Raw genomic sequence first — 22,721 nt, 5'->3', positions numbered from 1 at the left:
TTACGAAAAATATCGCGATACGTTTTGTGAAACTTCGGTACACGCTTCGATCATGGTTTAAATTCTGACGCACGACCAGTTCACGCAGATATTACGGATCCTTATGCGTGAAGCGTTTACGACAGTGAAATGTTACTGAGAGAGTGGGGTTCCTATGCTGCTGCGGCGGAAGTAGAGATCCCGTTTCGAAGCTTGAAATTGGTTCCTGAGTATCCTTTTCCTACGGGAGGGTAATGCAGTGGGTAGATACCGTGGTGATACGCGGTGAAAGGAAAACGATAAGTGACCTATACTAGTATTGGAAAAGGTATAAGGAGAAAGTGTAAAGTGCAGTCACTACCTAAAGACCGACTGCTGTTAGAGGAGCTAATTTGAGACACCCTTAGCGCCACCACATACTATACATACACAGCGTATCCTGTAATTGCTGGTACGTTATCGAGTCCGAAGATGTACCTTTCGAGGTAGGTACCCTCGATCAGAAGATATGAACTGAATCCGGTTGGGAGCTAAGCTTCATACGATAAAATCTTATTCGACAATTTCGACTTACACATTGAAAGTGGAAAGTATGCCGCAGAGTAACAGGATTTCGATGGCGCGATGAGAAATTTGTCTGTAATCCTAGAAGTAAGTACACCATGATCGCCACTCTTCATCCACGAATCTTGCATGGTCGTATACGACACGAGCGCACCCCCTTAACGGCAGCGGTCATCGCGATTTAACGAGCAACGTTATTAGTCGTTACACCTGATCATAATGTTGATAATCAGAAATAAATCGGAGCACGGTCGCCGCCGTTCATTTGTTTTGGCTCGAAAGAAACTACTTTCTTTCCATCCTCCGCGGTACAGCGGAAAACGAATAAACGAAACTAGGGTAATTGCGGCCGGCCATTAGGACGATTAAGAAGAAAAAGAAGAAGTATCGGTTATAACTGTCACGGCGCGGCACGGCACGGCACGGCACGGCACGGCACGGCACGGTTCGAGCTTATCGACGACGCGTCCACGGGAATACCTTCGTCAATCAGATATTGCGTTATTCGGGGAATTAAAGAATTAAACCTGGGACATTTAATGAACAAGGAATCGCTCGATATCAGGAATAACACGGGATTCGATCCACAACAGAAACGAAGACACGCCTGACGTTCGTCAAGTGCCTAATTTTTGGTGTGTTCGACATGTACATATGTATCTCCGGGTATTACGAGAACAGTCTCAATAGAGGTGGATTCTAATCGTTGTCGCGAATGAAATATACAACTCCATTTCGTTCAGGTCTTAGGGTAGTTGAGGTTTCAGTTATACACCGCTTGGTGTACGCCGTGCGCGCACAATTTCGTGGCAACGATGTCGAAGGACCGTCCAGAACAGAAATTGGATTGCACTCGCGACGGCGCGGACAAACGCGCGTGCGACCTGCCACCGATCGATATCGAACGTCCGCGAATGACCAAGATTTGTTGCAGAAATCGTCTTTCGATCGTTCGCCGGCACGATGCGTCTCCCTCGAGCCCTACTTGCGAACTTGATTCAAATTTATGGCAGTCTCGGGAGGAAATTTTCTGTATACTTTAAAATTGTTCTCGAATTCTTTCGATTAGAACGATCGGAAAAGCGATGCGCGGGAAACACGGAGAATCGATCGGTCACGCGATCGGTACCGCCGATTTTTCACGGAGCAATCGAACGGTCACTGTAATTGGCGCAATGCAGTCGTGTCATCGGCGAGGACAGATAATTCCGTTCACACAATACGACCTTGGTACTATATTGCCCCTGATTCCAAGACGAACTTGGACGGTTGCCAGAACACGGTCTGTAGGTCATTTCGTGTCTTGAGATAATCTTGCTTCGTCGAAAAGAAAGAAATACGAATGGATGGACAGTATGGGACCCCGAAAGTATGCATTCGCTTACGGAGACCCGGTGGAAATCGATCCGAATGCGGATCGCTGTTCGCGAAGGAAAGCGGAGGAAACACGTATGTATCTAGATAGGTACTCATCGCGCGACGAATCGAGACGAGACGCGTCGCGGCGTACGCGATCGAGCACGGTCCCTCCTCTTCTCGTTTCGCCGTTATTACTCTATTTCTTCGACGCGTCGAGACAGACGACAAATACGCTTCATTATTCCGGACAATTGCGATCAAATACGGTTCGGTGGATCTTTTTTTTTTCTTTCGACGGGATTCCAGCGCGCAGTTGAATTTCGACTCCAATTATCTACCGGCTTTCCGATGGAACGCCGAGTGGAAGAGATATAAAACGTCCGCACCATCAACCGCCCCCTTTGAAATACACCAATGAAAAAAGCGGAGTGAAATTCAGATTAATTCGATCGTTATCCGCCATTAACATCCTTTCGCGCGACAGACACTGCGCTCGGGTACGATTCCTAGTAAACCGCTTCGACCGAATCATCGCATAGGCGTCATATTATGTATTTCAGTTCTATTGTCTAATGAAAGATATTTTTCTTTCTTGGTTGTGTTTCTTGAGAACTTATTTATGAAAATAGAACTTACTAAGAAACCTAATGAAAACTTCATCAATTTTTTCTACCATTTCTGATCAGAATAAAACCCCCGTCAATAGAAAGTATAAACTTTTATTTGGAAGTGGATTATAAACTTTCTTTAACAATGGAGTATCTAGTAACTGTTGTTAGCCAATCTGACTAGCGGTAAACAATCGTAAAATGAACAATTAAACTTCAGAGCAAGATAGGAGACCACGCGTCACAGAAGAAACATAGTACACATATTCCGATTAGGAAATTACAAGACGAGATCAATAGAGTCGGATCAACAGAAAATTGAAGAATATTGCAATTGAAAAGAGAATTGTTGACTCTCCGAATACCTTGTTTTCGTAGAGAGATGGTTACTGCCTTTATACTGATCGCACTCTGTTCTTAAACGAATCATTAGATGGATATTGATGACTGACGCTAAACAAGCCTAGTCCGCTGATCCGTAATTTTGTCTGAAAGTTTGCGTTCCGATCGATCCACGCGTATCCCCCGGTTCAGTTAAATCGAGCTTTGCTCTCAAGCGATTTCACCATAACTCCCGGTAAGTCGATAAACCGATCACACGAATCAGCTTCTTGCCCTCTGTTCCGTGTTACAACTTCTGATGCTTTCGTACGGCCCTTTTTGTTGCAAAATCCTCGTTGAAGCGTTCTTTGACAAACGGCACACTCTCCCGTTTTGCGATTCTAGAGATGGAAAATGTATGAATTCATCTTGGGACCCGATTACTGTATACCCGTGTATTTTGCACAAAGACATGATCCAACGTAAGTGTCACGGGTTTACCTGTCGCGAAACGACCTCAAAAAAGCATTGAATATGGAAACCCTTTATCGTCTATTTTGCGTTGTTCATTTATCCGTTCCATTCCCTCCCTTGTTTCGCTATACCGAATTTTATTTAAAGGCTATCATCGCATTGGATTATATGCTCAAATATCTACCTAAAGTTGGGGGTTTAATAATATAATAAATATTATAATTTCTTCTGATTCACTCAAGCGATGCCCCTTGCAAATAGTAATATTCTGCTAAATAAATGGTAACGATAGATAATACTCACGTTGATGACGACCCGTTCGCAAAAGTCATGATCGTGCGGTATGGGCTCGAAGTGCGTGACGCCTGCATATTGGGTGTGGGGGTTCGGCCCATCCTCGTCCTGGCTGCTGAGTTTCGGCAGCGATCTGAAAAAGAAAGGCAGTCGCGTCGTTAACCTGTCCCCGGGTTTAGCGTTCCGATATGTACACATACAACGACGACAACACTGTACACCGTATTTAAGGATCTAGAAACGAAAAACTAGGTTACGCTACCTCTGTACTAACAGGCCCTATACCGAGCTACTCTCTTAATGAGCTACTAGACTGGTAGAAGCCACTAGGTCGACAGCCTAGTGGAACTGCGACGGCTCGATAGATCGGTTAAGTAGCAACAGTGAAAAAGAACAAAACCCGGGTTGGGCTATTCGATCGCTAGATCGTTGGTGAACAGGAAGGTACTAGCGTACGTACGATGGATATCTGTTTGTTAATTAATCGGCTACTGTGGAGTGGAAAATCGCTAGCGGAGCTAACAGACTCTACTGCGATTGGATTTCCGAGAGAGAGAACAAATGGCAGCGGGGGAGACAACGAGACTTTCCAAGGATGAATCGGTCGGGCTAGGGATTCTGTTACGGTGAAACGGACAAAAACGGCGAATCGATCGTTAACTTTTGCTAGGTACGTACACCATCGGGAGAATTGCGTGGCTCGCGTCGACGAAGAAAGCTGCGGATCCATTTCGACCGAATGCTCAGGAGGGGCAACTGCCGATCGATAGGCAGGACGCCAAGCGAATATGCGAATCTTAAATAACGCTCGCCCATGAGCAATTGAAATAACGAGCATCAGGCTCGTCGCCGACAGGTGAACCCGTGTCGTCTCAGCTGCTGTCATGGTTTTCTATCGTTCAGACACAGTTGCAGTTTCCGAAACGCATCGAGACAAGGTATCGATGTTGGCCGATCTTCTGTTTGAACGCGACTCATACTTTCCCGCTAGACGATTCAGGTTTAATTTCTAGCCTCGGTGTCTTTGGATTACGCCTTAATCCTTGAACAATACGAACCTTCGCAGCAAGTTTCTCGATCTCTGCTGACTGCAAATTTCATTGCTTCCGATCGGAAATCCTCTTATCGGATAAAGGAATTTTCAGAGGTTAGGAGTCGAAAGTTTTCGCCGCTGGTCAGATTGCTTCGAAACTCGGAACCGCTTCTACGGTAGGACTGATAGCAGATTCCGATAGTTGATTAGAAAGCAGAAGGTAAAGGTTTATATGTGTTGTGTGCGTGTGTGTGTGCGCGCGTCTGCTTCGTCGGGGAAACTGTACCGTGTAATTTTACTAGAAAAATTGGAATTATGCGTTGGTCACGTTGCTCTGCAGTTCGCTAACGATCGCAACTCATAATTACTTCGTTCCGTGTATTAGAGAAACATCGTTTAAACGCGTTTACGTATACTCGACGGTCGGTCCTGAGTTTTGATGATAATAGAAGATTTTGCAATCGGCCAAGACCACCAAATGCTTCGCGAGGGAAACATTGGGCGTTACTTTCGCCGGATCTCGTCTGAGCAGAATAAGAATCATGGAGAGGCGGTGCCGAGGTGTTCCACGGGCAAAGTAGCAAGACGCGAGAAAGAAAAAGGAGAAAGAAAATGAAAAATGGAAGGGAGACGTGCCGCCAAAGAGCATCTCCACTCGGTTCAGCGCCAAAAATTCATTTCTGGACATTGCTCCAGTGAATAGCATCTTAAAGCGTAGTACTCGGAACGCATACAGAAGAAACTGTATCAGGTCGATCTACTTTTGCATTGAACCATTAAAGTCGAAATATCGTACGACTGCTTTAACGTTACACGAGAAATAGGCTAGAAAAATGTTGCTTTAAACGTACATACTATCATGTCCGAAAAAGTTAGTGTAAAAATATACAATATTATTTAATATATGCAGTCCCAAACAATTTCAGTTAAACAAGACAAAGCGTGGATTAAGAATATTATAATAGATAAATATTACAACCTCATACACGAAAGATAATATTTGAACCCGCTACTTACAGATCTCTTGTTCATTTGCATTCATACAACGACCTATCGTTATACTAATGTACTGTTACAGATCGTATAACATGGTCACACCTGGTATCTCATTGATTTTTCTCTAAGAAAATTCCGCGTCCCAATTTGGAAGAAGGATATCGGTATCAGTCGAGATGACCTCGGACAGGCAGAGTTACGTCATAAATATAATCAGTGATCGGCCGTAAGCGTTTTCGTTTTCGAAGGTAGCCGGCTTCTTATCACGCGACAGTGGCAACCGTTGCGCCACAGACAAATGTTCCTCGCTTTCCTACGGAAGGTCGCCAGCGATTCCGGCGAGAGATAAAAGGACAGATTAATCCCGGGAACGTAACGATTCTTGGCCGGTGAATCGCCGTAGACTCCGTGTCGAGGCGAACAAAAGTGAGAACGCTCGGCTAGACGAATTTTCCGAGTTGAAAGATCTTTGTTAGTTAGCGTTCGCGGCGGCTGCTCGATACCGGATACGGCTCGAATACCTTTCACTCCCGCCGCGAATTTCACATCAAAGGTACTCTCTCTCTCTCTCTCTCTCTCTCTCTCTCTCTCTCTCTCTTTCTCTCTCTAGTATCGAAATCGGTATTTCGCGTTAGAAACAATCGTGGCCGCGCGCGTTCACTTCCAAGGCCGACTAAACTATGGAAATTGCCTCGGGACTCAACGAAAGACGTCCATTTGCATGAATATTAAACAGAGAACAATTAAAAATACATATAACGTTGTATCGATTGTGTCGTTTCCTGAACGGTTTCGTTTAAAAAGACAATGTGTACTTTTCTTCGAAGGCATCCCGAAAAACGGAGTTATTCGTGAATGTAATATAACATAATATAATAATTGTTCAGGAAACAATCTGTTACATGTTTATCGACACGACAAAGAAGTATGTCCGAAGTCTGTAAAGGAAGATTTTCAATCCGCTGTACGACATTCCCAGAGAGATTCGAACCTACCTACCCCAATGTCAATAAGTCGAAACGGTCTCTCGGCAATAGGAACTATTGGTGCAATTGCGGATTGGAGGTTCTTGTATCAGCGGTGCGTGGAAAAGCTTGACGTCACAGCGAAAGATCGATATTTCAATTTAGTCGTTTAATTACGTCGCCGGAGGCGGGACAACGGGTAACAATTTATTAAAGTCTGTTTATGACGTGTTCGCGAAACTGCGGCGGACTTGGTTCGGCAGTGGGCAGAAGAAAATATCGAGGCGCGGATCCAACTTACGCGTCGGATTGGTTCGCCGTGATGGATGGTTTATTCCTAGAGCACCGATGACAGTCGATGCACCCGGAGCGTAACTGAGAATAGCCTGACGTATCGCAAAAATAGATACGCCAGGCCGTTACGTTGCTCGATGCTCGATGCTCGATGCATCAACGAGCCACGTGTTTCCTCTCAGGACGAAAAGAATTTCTTTTGTACTCCGACTGCCCGACCGATCGGGGAAACACATAATTGCGAAGTAACGAGGGTGTATCGGGAGTATCGTTGTAATGGAAATCGAATAGGCTCTGGCAAACGCGGGCACTCGTTTCTCAATAACGCATCTTCATTATTTTTCTAAGGTAACTCGATTTCCAATTATCGCAATTAACATCTCGATTACCGCGTCAATTTCACGAGATTTCATTTCAACGTTACAAAGTCACCCTAAGAGCACAGGGAAACACCGTTTCCAGGTTAGATAGCATTATCTACCGCACAACAATGAAATGGATAATACCCACATATATCCGGCGTACAAAAGCTCCCATTTTAAGCACGTTCTAAAAACGTATACATACACGTATATCCGAGTATCTGTGACAGAGCGCAGAGTCGAATGCAGATTTACAGAAATATTCTCCAACTTTCATTAACACCCGTACACAACGTTTCGTTCTGAAAGGATTAATTCAAGCCTCCTCGTTAATGTCTACCGCGTATTTCGGGGACAATAACGGTATTCTGCGGGTCTCGGCGAATCGACGACGACAAAAATGAGAATTGAAGTCGCCCGCAGGTTGTTATTGTTGCCGCACAACAATGGAATTATTCCTCGGTACGATCGCCGATAGAAGTCAATTAAAAAACACTCGAAGGAACCGCAATTCGTATCCGGAACTTTGACATCGTTTAATTGTAGAGAGCAGTCTCTCGCGATCCAGTCTCTGTTAAGATACAGCGAATTCAGTGGCTGAATGAAAATCCGTTTCCATTGTTAGTGTCGCGTCCGAGAAAGGGAGAAATGGCGGAGGGGGCAAGAGACATGAGAGAGAGAGAGAGAGAGAGAGAGAGAGAGAGAGAGAGAGAGAGAGAGAGAGAGTTTATTTCCAGTCGTCAATGGGGATACCGGCGAGCAGAGAAAGAAGGACTCGTTCCGAAGCCCACGTATCCGAAGACCGACTGAAAATAGCGCGTCGTCTCGCGGAAATAGCGAGTCCGTCGTCGTCTTGTACCGTGACCCAGAAAGCACGTGCGCTGTCGTTGCTCACCGAGAAGAGTCACACGCTACTCTACGACCAAATATGGTGCAAAGAGCTCGAGTTATCATGAAGTATGTGACAGTGATGGCACATGCTCCAGATCAGTTGGCAATAGGGACATACATGTACGTACGTACACTCGAAGGGAAAGGTGTAGCAAGTGGCACCATAACAACTCGGTGCGACCATGAACAGAAAAAGTTCCCTTTTGCGGGTCTGATGCAGGTAGAGGCCACGGATCCAGTACCGTCTTCGGCCTTTTAAAAGATTTACCGAATAGGTTTGCAGGGGTAGAAGCTAAGTTAGAGGGAAAGTTAATTTACTCCATTCCCTGCTTCCTAACCCCACGATATGGTGATGACGACGGTCCGATTATAAGGTGGTCCACGAAAAGCGATTATACAGAGGGGACGGATATAGCTATCAGGATGTCAATGAATAAAATTGAATTCGTCTCCTCGTCGCATTGATCCATCACAGAACGTCGCTAATCGGTCGCAACAGAGATAGTAGACTTCATAGTGTTTCCAGGCGAGTAATCATTTAAGGTATCGCAAAAAAGGAAGGTATACGAAAAGTCACGAAGTATTGGAACGTTATCGAAGCTTCGGCACGCTGTATTTTACTCACTTGAAGCACCCACATTTCTATGTTAATAAATCACAACCTGAAAACACGCATCAATGTCAATGGTGAAACATCTGGCAGAGAATATTTCAAGTGGACAAGGTCCGCGTCCGGAAACTTCGGATAATATTAATTGGAGTACGAGCCGTGTGAGCTCAAACCGTCTGAAACGAAGGGAAATTCGGGCGATTTGATCGAGTATCGTTATTACTAGAAATAAGAGGCTTTTATTAGTCTTCGTGTCCTCTAAAAAATCATCCGTTCGTGACACGTTTCCGCGTTTCTAAACAGAGACTGGCTATTTCTCCTTTGGATCTTTATGTTCCCGTATGTTTTCATATATTCGAGTGACTCGATCCGCCGGTTCTTGTACAAGAAGTATTGCACGGTGGCTACGATAGCTACAAGAAGAATAAAACGATTATTAACGAGCGACGCTTCGCGTTTTTATTAACATGCCATTTATGCTTTACAACGAGGACACGACATAATATAATGCAACGTACGATCTGTCATAAACGCGTCTATCCTCGAAGCCCGAAGAAAAACAGCGTACCAAACAATCTTACGTAATCCTAAAGAGTTTCTATTCGGAGTAATCCGCGCGTGTTCTCGGAAATCCGTTCATTCGTGTGTAACGTTAAATAAACAGCCTTCTGGCTATCGCAAGGACGGCGCCTACTCTAATTGGTCACTCGCTGTATCTGTCCAGCCGCGATTTAAGTCCCTTCAACGCGATAAGATCGAAATCCAGAAAATTGGGTTAAAGCTTTGGTCGTTTTAATCGTTAGATCGAATCCTGACGGCCTTGTTGTTGTTTCTTTCTTCCATTAGCTCCCGGATCCTGAAATTTGTCTACTCTGAATGCATATACATATACCATACATACGTAACATAAAATATATGAGATCTTATAGTGTGGGTCACGATTGACCCGACCGATGTGCCACTTTCGCAGTTCGCACTCCTAGGTTTAATGGTTGCTCGCTAGGCCAATTAACGTCGCGGAAATTGGGTTAACGTCGCAGGTTAATAGTCGATCGCGAGTTCCGTCGAATTTCCGTCTAACCCTCGATCGCTCCAAGATACCCGGGCTGTATTTCAAAATTACGAGCGCGGCATCCTCGAGAATACGTCGGAGTTTGGGTGTGATTAACGATCCGGTTCGTTAGGTGAGAGAGAGGTAGGCGTGCCCGTGGATGGTCTCGCGTCCGTTTACGATCTAGCCGACTACAATACGTGTACGTAGATCACCGGATGGTTGCATACGATTTTCGGAGTATTGGGTCTGCGGGATGAAAAGGTTAGAGGACAGCCGGGCAAGGCTAACCCAGGAGGAACCCGTACATAGCGATATGTTACTTTCCACTTCGGATATCGCGAGCGTATCAACGTATATTTCTATGACGAGTCAACCGAGGCGGTTTCAGGCTTGTTCGATCAAACCTACCTTTTTGGACTCACGAATTTGGTATACTTTGGAACATTAACCTACTTCGACCGTCTATACCAATTTCTACCAACCGTTAAATTTACCAAATTCTTGGATCTCTGTTGACTATACATATACATATGTTCAGAATAGCTGCGTGAAAAGGGACTGGTAACTTTCCAAATGATTAGGTACTGTTTGTAGAATGTGTATTATGATCACAGTCCACGGATTAGTAGTCGGAACGCAGTTAGCTGTGGCTTTTGTGCAGCGGTGGTCACGCGGATAATTATTCCCGTTTCTATGTATATATGCATTCTCTTCCCTGCGCAATTGTAACCAGTGCAATTGAGCAACCGAAGGTATAGTTGGTGGAAAGGATATATGATATATGATGGTCGTAGACTAGAATCTTGACAAGCTGGTCCTATTGATGCCGCAGGGCACAGGGTTATATAATCTATGTACGTTATTACGCTTTAGAGCCACCAAAAGATAATATTGATAATTCATGGCAATTCTAATGTTTGTACGGAGGCATGAAATTTCATGCAACAAATGCCAGGAACTTCTTCCTGATTTTAAATAACCATTGTCATTGGACTGGAATAGGAAAGCGATCATCGGTGAGGATTCTTTTGCCCCAGAGTACGAAAGATGAACACTTTGGTACCTAATCGACTCAACGAGCACAGTAGATCTCATCCACCAAATACCTATATAAATGTACGTCGAAGCATCACGAATAGTCTAGTCGCAGGGTGCACAGGTAAATCCTTGATACGTTAACCAATCTCGTTTCCAACGCACGATACGATCGAAGAAATTATGCTTCGAAGGATCCAATCTAACCGAAATCCCTCCGTCCTATTTTTCCGTCAAATCGAGCAAGCACAAAAGTCCAGGCAAATCAGATTTGAGTACATTCATGAGAACCGCTGCTCCGGAATTCGGGCACGGGCCAAAAAATGTCAAAAACCACGCTCGATAACGATCGACCTAGCTTCCGCTGGCAATCTATAGTGTACACGGCAATGCAGACCACTGGAATCGATTTCCAAAACTCGTCGCGCCAAAAGTTTCGTCCTCCGTTTCTTCGTGAGAGCGGTACGTGCCCTCGGACGTCCGCGTAAATGGAATTAATTCTCGGTCGAAGGTCTGATCGGCTGGCCAGATTCGCATTACCAATTAGAGGCTGACACCTTTCACGGTGCCCTCCTAGGCAACGCTAGTCCGACTTAATAGGTGTCAACCCCCGATACACGCGTTATATAATATATGTACATGTAGATACATACCTACGTATAGACGCGTGTGCTTGGATACTCGCTAGTCGCTGGGTACGTGTAGGTACACACCTATGCACTGAATATTCCTGACCCAGTATCAATGGACGTCGATAATTTTAACTCGTCACCGCGCCGCGAAACGTTTTGCTGGAAAACTCGATTCACGGTTGCGAACGCTGCCGGGGATCGTAACGTTGAGTGGCGATCGAAAGAAGGTTTAATGCGATAACTACTGGGCCAGTGTCGGTAAATGTTACTACAATACAATACTAGCCTATGGCGGTCTTTCCTCCGATGAAACAGAGACGTACTAAAACCTACCAAAGTTCATTTTATCTGATATCTCATTTGAAGGAATGCGTTCACAGATGAGCGTGGTAACAAGAACAAATATAATTTCACAGAGTGGAAATGAGATTTTAATGGCGGTCTCGATAGTTACATAAGTATAGGTACACGACGAACGTCGTCATATAACTTCTTTCCACCACTATAACATCGTTTAAGGTCACGAAGGATAGACAGAGATGTGACAGAGACGCTATAGAGAAAGGAGATTAACGACAGATTCGTTTGTGGTAAACGCATTTGATGGGTTTGATACCGAACGAAGTTCGATGTGAAGTTTTAAAGCAGTATTAAAAGTACAGGGAAAAAAGCGGAACGCAGGACACAGCGTACCTATACCAAAAAGGACGATGTCTTCCTTAATGGAAATGTCTGGTCGTCCGCGAAACAGGAAGCGGAGAAACGCATATCTCGGACATCCCGCCGCGTCGGGATTCCAAAGTTCAAATAGTGGACTAAGATCGTACTTCCCGCTCTCCTGCGAGAGCCGCATCTCCAGGAAGAGACCTCGTTTTGGAAATCGTGAGCAAGCGCTCGCGCCCGAACATAATCCATTACAGCGTTGACCCACATTAGGAGAAATCGGCGACAGGAAGGCGAGAGGAACGACGACCACCGGGGTAAGCTAACGTTGCATGCATCCCCGAAGCGTGGCCGTCTGACCCCACAGGACTAGAACATCGAGATCCGAAACTGTGCTCTCGCCGAGGCCCCGAGACCATCACCTGCTTCTCGAGAAGTTCCTACTGTCATCCGAGGCGGACATCGTCGCGTCGGGCTTCTCATTAATTCAGATGTTCGAGCTCGAGGAGACCGGAAAGACTCGCCTCCGTGTCGATATTTCCGACGACACCACTCTGCACGTCGCATCGAGCAGCCACGAGAGGATCGAAAAACTTTAATTTATGCAAATCTTTTTACACGTCGCGTTGCGTCCGGTTTCCATACGACGCATGCCTCATTCCGGAAGAGATCCCCGACCCTCCGACGATATTTTCAAATGATAATAGTAATACGATTTTCTTACATTTACAAAATTGTAATACATTAAATAAAAAGATCTTGTAATCGGTAAAATATCAAAAGCAATAAATATGAAACACGAAAAATAGTTACGATTATTACTGTTGTCGAGTGATCAAACATTTCTGATTGTTCTATTTTCTCGTGAATTCTTGATTTACCTGTTCGTAATAGTCGGTCAATTAGTGTATCGAGATCCGTCAATTTCATACGAAATTCTTTTCCATGATCCGGGAACGTCGCGTCGCGACAGCTGCCGCTATTCTGAATCGACGATCAAAGGTGGAATAGCGCAAAACACAATAAATATCTTCCCCACCGTCGATATTCAATTCAGTTTCCATCGAACGAAAGCCCGTTTAATTTCTCGTTCCGTATCCCGTTCCATTCAAACGGCGAAAGAAAGAAATACCCGAAGTCAAGCGACGCGGAGGTTGAATCAAAGGGTGGCCCGATACAAACGACTGTTTTGTTAAAAACCGGGCCGTGGAGGGGAACGTCGGGTAATTGGGAATTACGACGAAACGCCTGTGCCAGTGGGCCGGCTGCACAAAACGAACAAGCACGGACGATCGATCCGCGAACACGGACGGATTTTGCATGCGCGATATTTAAATTTCCGGATTCGTTCCGTTTCGAATCATTACCCCGAGCAGTCTCGTGCGTAACACCGGCACGTTAACGTTTGTTCGTTGGCTATGCCGTCTATGCCTACCCCTTCTTTTTTTCCTTTTCCTTTTCCTTTTACCCCGACGAATTGAAATAATTATACCTACATTCGTATCGAAGCCAATGTTAATTTATAATCGGTACAATCTTGGGAACTTGCAAAATGTATGTTTTGTGGTATTGCCAAAATGGAAGTAACGTTGAAAAGTTGACGAAAGGTATCTTCAATTGCAGTAGTAGGTACCGATTAACCATGTGCACCAGTATCTGTTCGAATATAATATTCGATACAACAAAACCATGAATTGATTTGGATGTGACCCTAACAACTGATAATAAAGTCGACCAGTTACAACGAGAATAGTTAACCTTGTAACGAGTACTCGTACAAATGATGTAAGTTCCTGAAAAGTTCTTCAACTACAGGATATATCGAGACATCCCGCGTGACGTTCCATTTACCATTGAATCGTCTAAGATCCATAACCGTGATACCCCCGACCCTCAGCCTCAACCGAGCCCTGAACCCCATTCCAATTAACTCACCGGGTTCTGCGTTCCGCAGAAGTTGGAGTCTCGAGTCCAGTCGAGTCTACCGGTCCACAGAGAAGCGTTCTCCAGAAACTCAAGAACGCTTGGTTACGAGTGCACGCGGGAACGCAGCCGCGTGCCCACGCATACTTACACGCGCACCAGCGGCTCCTAGGCTCGACTACACGCGTGAAAACCGAGCGAATTGCGAACGCAAAAGAAAAAAATCGTCACTCGACCAGGCGAGAAGCTGCAGTGAGCCCGTAGTCCGCGTCGTGACACGGTGTCGCGGGACGCGACGCGAGCAGCCGCGTGCATTTCGCGCCGATGCTCCCGCGATGCTCCAACTGCTTTGGAATAAACCCCACCGGTAGGTACTCAGAGTTTTTCCTACACTCGGCTCGCGGCACCGGTCTCGTTCGCCCAAGTGGGCCTCTGCACGCGTTTCCTCGCTTCGTTTCATCGCCGCAGTGATAATCGTATCAGGTCATTTCGTTAGTCCTTGCACGTTTCGATGCGCGGCTTTCGATATTATGTAATCACGGGGCTCGGGGGAAGGGAAACGATTCTGGCTCTCGTTCAAGTTGTGTCGCGTCCATTGGTCGTTGAAGAATTTTATAGAGAATGCATGAATGTTGTTTAAAAATAAATTAATGTAAAATTCGCGTTGTATACTGTTTTCTTTGAGTACCTAGACGGGACGCTGAGCTCAAAAATACCAATCGACATTATAATCAATAAATATTTCTTTTATATAATTCCCAGCAATTCTTATTATCCATCTATGTACGTATGTACTATGAAAGTGGCGAATCGTAGGTCATATTCTGATTACATACATCCGACAGTAAATCTCCGTGTATCATCAACGAAAGATCCCTCGTAAACTTCTTCGTTTTCTTAGGCAAACACAGATATACATATACATATACATATACCACTATATGTATATTGTTTCTCTCATTCAGGTCAAGCTTAAAAGCAGTTATTCCGAGACTCGTCTTTACACCACCCTGTATACGTTATATGTATACTACCCGCATATTATGAAACGCCCTGACCATTGTTCGAATAAAGTTTACCACGAAAAGACAAAGGCTCGGAGAGAATAATTTGACACGGAACGAACCACTGTTCGATGAACCTATCGCATCCCCGATTACGATGCAAGTTCGCACGGATGCATGCTCGGTGGGCGTTTCGTGTTTAATGCTCGGAGAAAAAAACAAATTGCGATACAGCACAAGAACGAGTGTACTTCGTAAATTTGGCAACGATTCGATTCGATCTATTTCACCATCGAGGAGAGCTTCAATCGTTTGGTCTGAAGCCATTGAGCAGGAAAGTTGCGCCATTTTAATTATTCCATTCAAGTGCCGTTGCGTTAGTAAAGTAGGTTAAAAACGATTTTATTTCAACTCTTTTTATCCCCTACTCTTTGCTGTTGGCGTTCTTCAACCGTCAAAAACATAAACGAGATGCTACAGTCGATACGGTGAGCAACGAAAGTATCAGAACAATAACGTACTTGGAGGTTCAGTGGGAATACCATATAAAACAGGCCTGAAAACAGTGAGATAATATCTACACAAATTATAAAAAGTTTAGTGCAAAAGCGTACATGTACAGACTTGTGATTCAAATACTTTCGTGACGCATCGTAAATCGGTGATAATCGTACATAACAGTAAAAAATGGGATTCAGTTGAAATCGCTTCTCAAATTAATTCAATATTCCTCCCACTACTTACGAAAATCTCGGAGACGTGGCCTGAATCGATTTTTCTGATCCCGTTAGCCTTGTCGATTCGAATTTTCAATACCTTCAACTCCGTCACCGGTTCCAATTCGTTCAAACGCGAAACTCTTTTGACGGTTATGCAACGATTCTGCGTGGAAACTCCTTGCGCTCGTACTCTTCTCAGAATACCTAAATCTAAAAGAGAAACACCAAATTTTGCCATCGAATCTGGATGAAGAGTTTTAATTAACACGGGTACTAAAAACCATTTTGATATCCAGTCTCGTTGATCGAGACATTCTTACATTTGACACCACTTCTCGTGTTACGACTTTAATAACAAATGGTTCCGGAGCCGATGTTTATTCGAACTTTCATGTACGTTTCGAGGTAAAGTGAAGCTGAGGATTTCGGTCGATTACAAGAAATCTAAAGAATGATGTGTTTCTGTGCCGTACCGTAGTTTGTTTCATGGTAAATAGAAAAACAAGCTCCGCGTACAAAATAATTCTAATCCCCAACAAATTGACCGAATGTTTCGCGAAACTTTGTCACGACTTGCACTCTAAACTCTGAATCATCGTCGAAACAGTCGTTTGTTATATGTATACCCTGCCACTCCGGACATTACATCCATAAATATTTATGCAAACAACCATGGTAATGGACCAGTCATTTAAACGACCAATGGACAATATCCCTCGTTAGAATGGCTCGTTAATCATTCGCGGACAATCAATTTCCACGAGCAACCGGTCTATTTTTCAGACGGAAAACCCTCGAGCCTCAGATATGTCCGGAACGCACAGGGCTTGTTTTCTTGGCGGAAAATCCGAGAAAAGATCGCGTGGCCCGGCGACGTGAATTCCGTTCGAGCCACTGGAATATTACGACATTGTCTTGGAGCGGGTTGGAACGCGAGAAACGAGGACCGCGAGACGCGGCGACGCGACGCGATGTTGGCGCGGCCCACAACGAGCGTCGCGCGTTCTACGAGAGACGCAAGCTTCCCACGGAATAGCCCACGACGAGGAATGGCTGTGTATTTTTAGACCTGCCTGAGCTTACCTAGACTCGATCGTTCGTAGCTCGACTATTAGCGTAATTGCTCCAGCGCGTGTCCCGCTTGACGCCGGAACCAGCCGCTTTCTCGACCGGAAGAAACGGTAGTTGGCAATGACTTTGAACGCTTATACCCAGTGTGCCAGTATTTCGATTTCTACTTTATTTACTAACCCGTCGCATTCGTTGAAACGCCACGATAATTTAGAAAGTGTTGCACGTGTGAACATTAAGTGGTTTATTCCCGTGTGCAGTCGAACGTTCGTTCGAAACGAACTTTGCGATCGAATTCTGTGATCTGCATTACCCTCTTCAAGAAATGAAATCAAATGTTTGAGTGCGCGAGAGTGAAGACAGCAAAGAAAGCGTTCAATTTTGAACGATTTAAGAAATAACGATCCCAGCTTCGAAAATACTCGCGCTGTTACACCGCCCGAATGCACAGAAAGGGCAACGAGAACGAGCGAGCGGGGTGTAAAAATCGGTCAGGCGGAAGAGGAAATCAGAAATCCCGGTGGGGGTTGGCGGAAATCGACAGACAGAGACGAGGCAGAGGCAAAAAGCGAATATCGACGGTCTCTACAAATTGTCGGATATAAAATTGTTACACGTATTACTCTTCCGCATCGCTGGTCATTTATTCGCCACCTCTTCGTTGTCCTTCTTCGCCACACGGTAAAACACACAGGGTGGAAACGAGCCGTGCGACGTGGGCCGATCACGCGAATCGTGCCGCGAACCATAAACGGGAACAGATGCAACGTTCGTAGAGAACATGTTGCTGAGCGGATCGAGATTTCCTTCTGTCCATATCCCCTCCCCCCTCTCTCTCTCACACACACACACACACAGACTCACTCACTCACTCACTCACTGTCACTTTCTGTACGCTTCGACGCGTTTCCTGTCTCCTTCCGCTGTTAATGGTCAACCTTCGTACCTTCATTCGGGATCGCAAGCCTGTTTCACCACCGATACTTTCGTAGCTACACGAAATCGTTTTCCCGATCTGTGTCATAAAACGCGGTGGACGGGTTTCCGAAATTCAGATATCGCGTGGCAAACCACGAATCCGATTCTTTTGCGACGACGCGTTTCTATTTTTGGATCCGTGGTGGAGACACGGTTGATTGGATACGAAAAATTGTCTCGCCGCGAATCCGTTCGGACGAGAGAAGAGAACATCTTCGGGACAACGTCTATAACCTACATAAGTCTAAGCATTCGTAACACTACATCGGAGCGATCTGATTAAAGTCTAATGCAGCGACTGCAGGCTACCAGGAGCGAGCTATCGCTAAGAGGCTACGCGGGGCGTAATAACTGAAAGAAATCACGTACAACATGAAACCGTGTCAGTCCAAACCCCACTACGCTAGATCGGGGTTAAAAGATGTGTCCACAGTGCCTCACGGTTGGTTGCTTGCGGTGACAGTAGTAGCAATACTGGTAGTAGTAGTAGCAGTGTTAGTAGTACTGGTAGTAGTAGTAGTAGCAGTAGTAGTAGTAGCAGTAGTAGTAGTAGTAGCAGTAGTAGTAGTAGTAGTAGTAGTAGTAGTAGTAGTAGTAGTAGTAGTAGTAGTAGTAGTAGTAGTAGTAGTAGTAGTAGTAGTAGTAGAAAATAGGAGAAAGAACGTAAAAAGGTATTTCTCTCGATCGTTACGTAGGTCCGCATGCAAAATATAACCTCTTAGGAATGACCAGTCGAAAAGATAGAGAACGAGAGACGATGGCTAGTAGTAGGACCGTACCTCGTGTCGCCGTGTTCCTCCGCACCATTCCGGTGGGGGCGTAGGTCCTGCCTCGGTTTGAGGACAGGGGTCAGCCCCCATTTCTCGATGAACTCGGTGCGGGAAATCTTGGCGCTTCGCGGCGGTTACGAGAGGGGGCGGATCCCCCTCCCGAGCCCCATGCCCCCGGAGAGCGGTGCACCCCCGCACAACACGCACCCGACGATGCTCCTCTCCTCTCCTCTCCACTGCTCTCCTTTTCCTTCTCCTTTTCCTTCCCTTGTTTCTCTGTACCTCCTTCTCCACCTTCTCCTCTATCACCCTTCTCTTACCTCCGTTTTTTTCCTTCTAATCCTTCGACTCTTCTATTTTTCCTCTCCGCCACCCTCCACAGACCCAACCCCGTATCGTGTTCTACCGTGCTCCGAGTTCCCGGTTCCTCTCGAGTTCTTTCTTGTCACTTTATCTTCCTCTCTCCTACACGCACTTTCTTTCTTCCTAGATCTCTGCTCTATACTCTCTTCTCACCATCTACCCTTCTTCGCGCTCTGCCTCTCTCCCTCTCTCTTTCTCTTTCTCTCTCTCTCTCTCTCTCTCTCTCTCTCTTTCTCTCCCTCTCTCCCCCCTCTCTCTCTTTCTCTTTCTCCCTCTCTGTTTCTCTTTCTCTTTCTGTTTCTCCTTTTTTCTCTCTTTCTCTTTTTCTAGCAGTACGCTCTGTCGCACCAACTACACCAACGGACTCCGACACGAGACCAATCCACCACGAGGCACCAGCACGAGCACTATCAAAAACGATCACTGTGACGCGAACACCGACGATCAGCGACACCAAGAGGCAGCACCAGCAGCGGAGTCAGTAGCGGCAGCACCGCTCAACACACAGCCACCTATCAAAATGGCTGCTCTCTCTTTTCCCTCTCTTTCTCTCCCTCTCTTCTGCATCTTTCTCAACCCACCCCCTTGCGAATATCTATCTCGCCCTCTCTACTTCGCCATTTACGTATTGCCCCTGTTCGGGTCTTTATCGTTTACACCTACGACCCTTCGTTCCTGCACCCTCCCTCTTGGTCCACCGTTTCTCGCCCGCTCTCCACACACCTCGCACGCTCGTTCCTCTTCCTATCTCGCGCGTCACGTTCCCCGAATCCCTCTACGCCTGTTTACGAATTCGTTTGTTCGAATTCAAGGTCCAACTTTTCAGACAAAGACAGACAGGCAGACAGACAGAGATAGACTGAGAGAGGGTGGGAGGGGGGGGGGAAGAGAGAAGAGAGACAGAGACAGAGAGAGGGAGAGAAAAAGAGAGAGAGAGAGAGAGAGAGAGAGAGAGAGAGAGAGAGAGAGAGAGAGAGAGAGAAAGAAAGAAGAAACGAAAGAGATATGTGTGCCGCAGTAAGATACCGAGCGAGCCTGAAGACGCAGAGGAACCGTTAACTGACGCGGTGCGTTCCGTCAGTCTGATGCATCTTTCACTCCCGATCACTGATCACGTCGGTCGACGACAGAAGCGAGCGGAACGACGACACACGAGAGAACGAGTGCCGAGAGACGGGGCGAGCACCGTGGCAGCCGCGGCGCACGAGCCATCGATGACCGACGTCGATTCGACGAACCGTGGTCGCGGAGCAGTCGAATCGTCGAGGGCGACAACGCCTTCGAGCACGGGGACGGAAGCGGCGACACGCGTTTCTCGGCCGCAGCGGCACGGAAAATCTTGATCAAACGGATCGCGGCCGGCCGACTGGAGCGCCTCCAACGGGAGACACCTATCATCTGAACGCACTGCTCCGATACAACACAGTGGCACACAATCTGGAATCTTTTCGCGACTTTCCAGCTTTCCACTCCCGTGAGTTTTTCCGTCGTTCCTTCCTTCCTTCCTGTTTTCGTTCTGACTGTTCCGGTTCGGTTCACGGCACACGTAGCCGTATCTATCCGCTCGCCTCGCCTCTCCTCCCCTCGTCGCTCCTTGCTTTGCCTCACCTCACCTCCCCTCACCACGCCGTGCCGCGCCGCGCCTGCTCCCTTTCGTTCTCGGTCTCGGTCGCACGCGCACCTCACACCCGACCACGAGGACCACGGACCAGCCGACAGAGTAATTTTCCGTACCACCTTTGCGCTACGCCGACGAGAACTCGTCTGAGGAAGCTACCGTCGTTCTACGGTGTTCCTTTCCCACTTCCCCTTCGTGGCTCCCTCTCTCTCTCTTTCTCTCCCCCTTTTTCTCCCACGAAAGCGGCAGTGGAGGCTACGTTGGAGGATAGCGGCGATGGAAGTGGAGGTGGAAGCGGCGGTTGTCGTGCCGCTGCTGGAGGTGGCGGAGGTGGTGGAGGTGGAAGAGGAGGTGGTGATGGTGGTGGTGGCGGTGGCGGCGGCGGCGGCGATAGTAGTGGTGGCAGAGAGGAGATCGCACCGTTGCTGGTAACCAGTCTGGAGGAAGAAATATCACGAATAGAAGGCGGTGTCGTAACAAAAGCTCGCTCTAGGCGCCAGCCACGTCCGTTACGTCTGTTTTTCCTTCCACCCCTGTTCTCTCTCGTTCTCCCTGTACCTGCCTTCCCTTATCCTCGGAACTCTCTCCTCCTTCTCTTCTCGTGCTTACGAACCTGCGCTCTCCTACCAACGCTTCTCTGTCTGCCTGCGTCTCCCTCTGATTCTCACCTGGCCGACCGAACCCCGTTTACTCCACTCGTTTCGCCCCACCACGGTCACCACCCAACATTTCGCTTGCGCTCTCTCTCTCTCTCTCTTCTTCGCCACACACACACACACACACACACACACCTCTTCCGTTCTTCTCGCGATACTCTCTACCGTTTCTCTTCCTCTGCAGCTCGGTCTGGCTCGCTCCGTTTCACGAACTCTGCCACCATCCATCGTACGCAACCCTCTGCCACGGTCCGCTCTCGCACCCCACCCCGTTTGCTTCACTGCCTCTCTTTGGTCCCGCCCGAACTTGCAACCACGGTATGGCATGTCGCGTCGCGTCATGTCACACAGCGCCATGCCGTGCCACCGCGCCACGAGTTCAGCTTCGCGGAGGCAGCATTTCCCTCTCTTTGCCTTCGAATATCTTTCGCTCGATGTTCCTACACCCCCAACCCCGATACTTCTCTCGCGGCTCGCGGAACGACGTCACGCATGTACGATGTGTCCGTGTTGAAACGATGCGTACACCCGCTGCTTTTCAACGCGATGCAGCGCGTGGATTATACGCCACCGGATTGCGGCACGACAAGAATAGACTAGATGCGATGAATTTGCGCGTTAACAGTTCCATTCATGCTTTCTTATATAACGCGATAGCGTTAGCTGAGAAGATGACATTGTTTCTCGGGGCGACACAATGTTGTATCGAAGAGCGAGTATTCGTTTTTCCTTACACACAGAAGATATGCAAGAAGAATCGTAGACTCTACGATGCAGATGCATCATCTCGCTAGCATTGCAGCTAAATGTCTACGTTTAAGAATAGGTTTTCAACATTCATATTCGTGTCACGGATCATTGATCACTAGCCGCAGTTACCTAACTCGAACAAATTCCCTGACGTAAAAATTTCCGATAATAATCGTATCGTCCAATTGCCAAAGTTCCTTCCTCAAGGAGGAGAGAACCACCTAATCCCAAGCGAGCAAATACCAACGGTTTGGACAACGGGGTCTGGGTAATAGGTTAAGGGAAACCGTAACAAACTAATCCATCTGACTTGGCGATCGTCTACCGACGACGACGCACTAGCGAGCATCGTGAAATGTACGAAGTTAAACCATGATCGGGCGGTCCCCGGAGAGCGAGCGAGAAGAGAGCGACGGCTTAATGCAACGTCGTCGGGAGAACACGAGGTTTCGACCATCGGCACGAGAAGATCAATGGCGGTTGCGTAATCGTGCCGGGCAGCAACGAGGTGCACCCTCTTCGCCCCTTTCCTTGGCGATCATCGCAGCCGTCCTCACTCCGCAGTCCTAGTTCACGGTCCTTCTCCTCCCTCCTCTGCGTATAAGGCAGACCGCTGGTCCCGCTGGTCGCGTTCGGAGAGACGAGAGAGGGTCGCGCGTCGCAAAAACGCGGTGGAACGGGTTTTATGGCGAGGATAAATCGGCCAGGGGGCCCCCGCGGCGTTGGACACGACGC

The 22,721-nt window shown here is 46.9% G+C and overlaps 1 protein-coding gene across 3 annotated transcripts in view; it reads right to left on the bottom strand.

Annotated features, from left to right (window-relative positions):
- The window catches only part of LOC107192054 (potassium voltage-gated channel protein Shaker), a 107,316-nt gene that overhangs the window by 9,957 nt on the left and 74,638 nt on the right, over positions 1-22,721 (bottom strand). For all 3 annotated transcript variants that reach the window (XM_015581243.1, XM_015581247.1, XM_015581255.1), the window contains one exon: positions 3,609-3,732. In XM_015581243.1, coding sequence (XP_015436729.1) covers positions 3,609-3,732 — 124 coding nt within the window. The remainder of the gene's footprint in view (positions 1-3,608; positions 3,733-22,721) is intronic.

The sequence above is a fragment of the Dufourea novaeangliae genome, unplaced genomic scaffold (assembly GCF_001272555.1).
Source record: "Dufourea novaeangliae isolate 0120121106 unplaced genomic scaffold, ASM127255v1 scaffold7, whole genome shotgun sequence".
In the NCBI taxonomy this organism is placed as follows: domain Eukaryota; kingdom Metazoa; phylum Arthropoda; class Insecta; order Hymenoptera; family Halictidae; genus Dufourea; species Dufourea novaeangliae.
The sequence above is the reverse complement of the archived record's forward strand: the minus strand, read 5'-3'. Positions and strand labels throughout refer to the sequence as shown.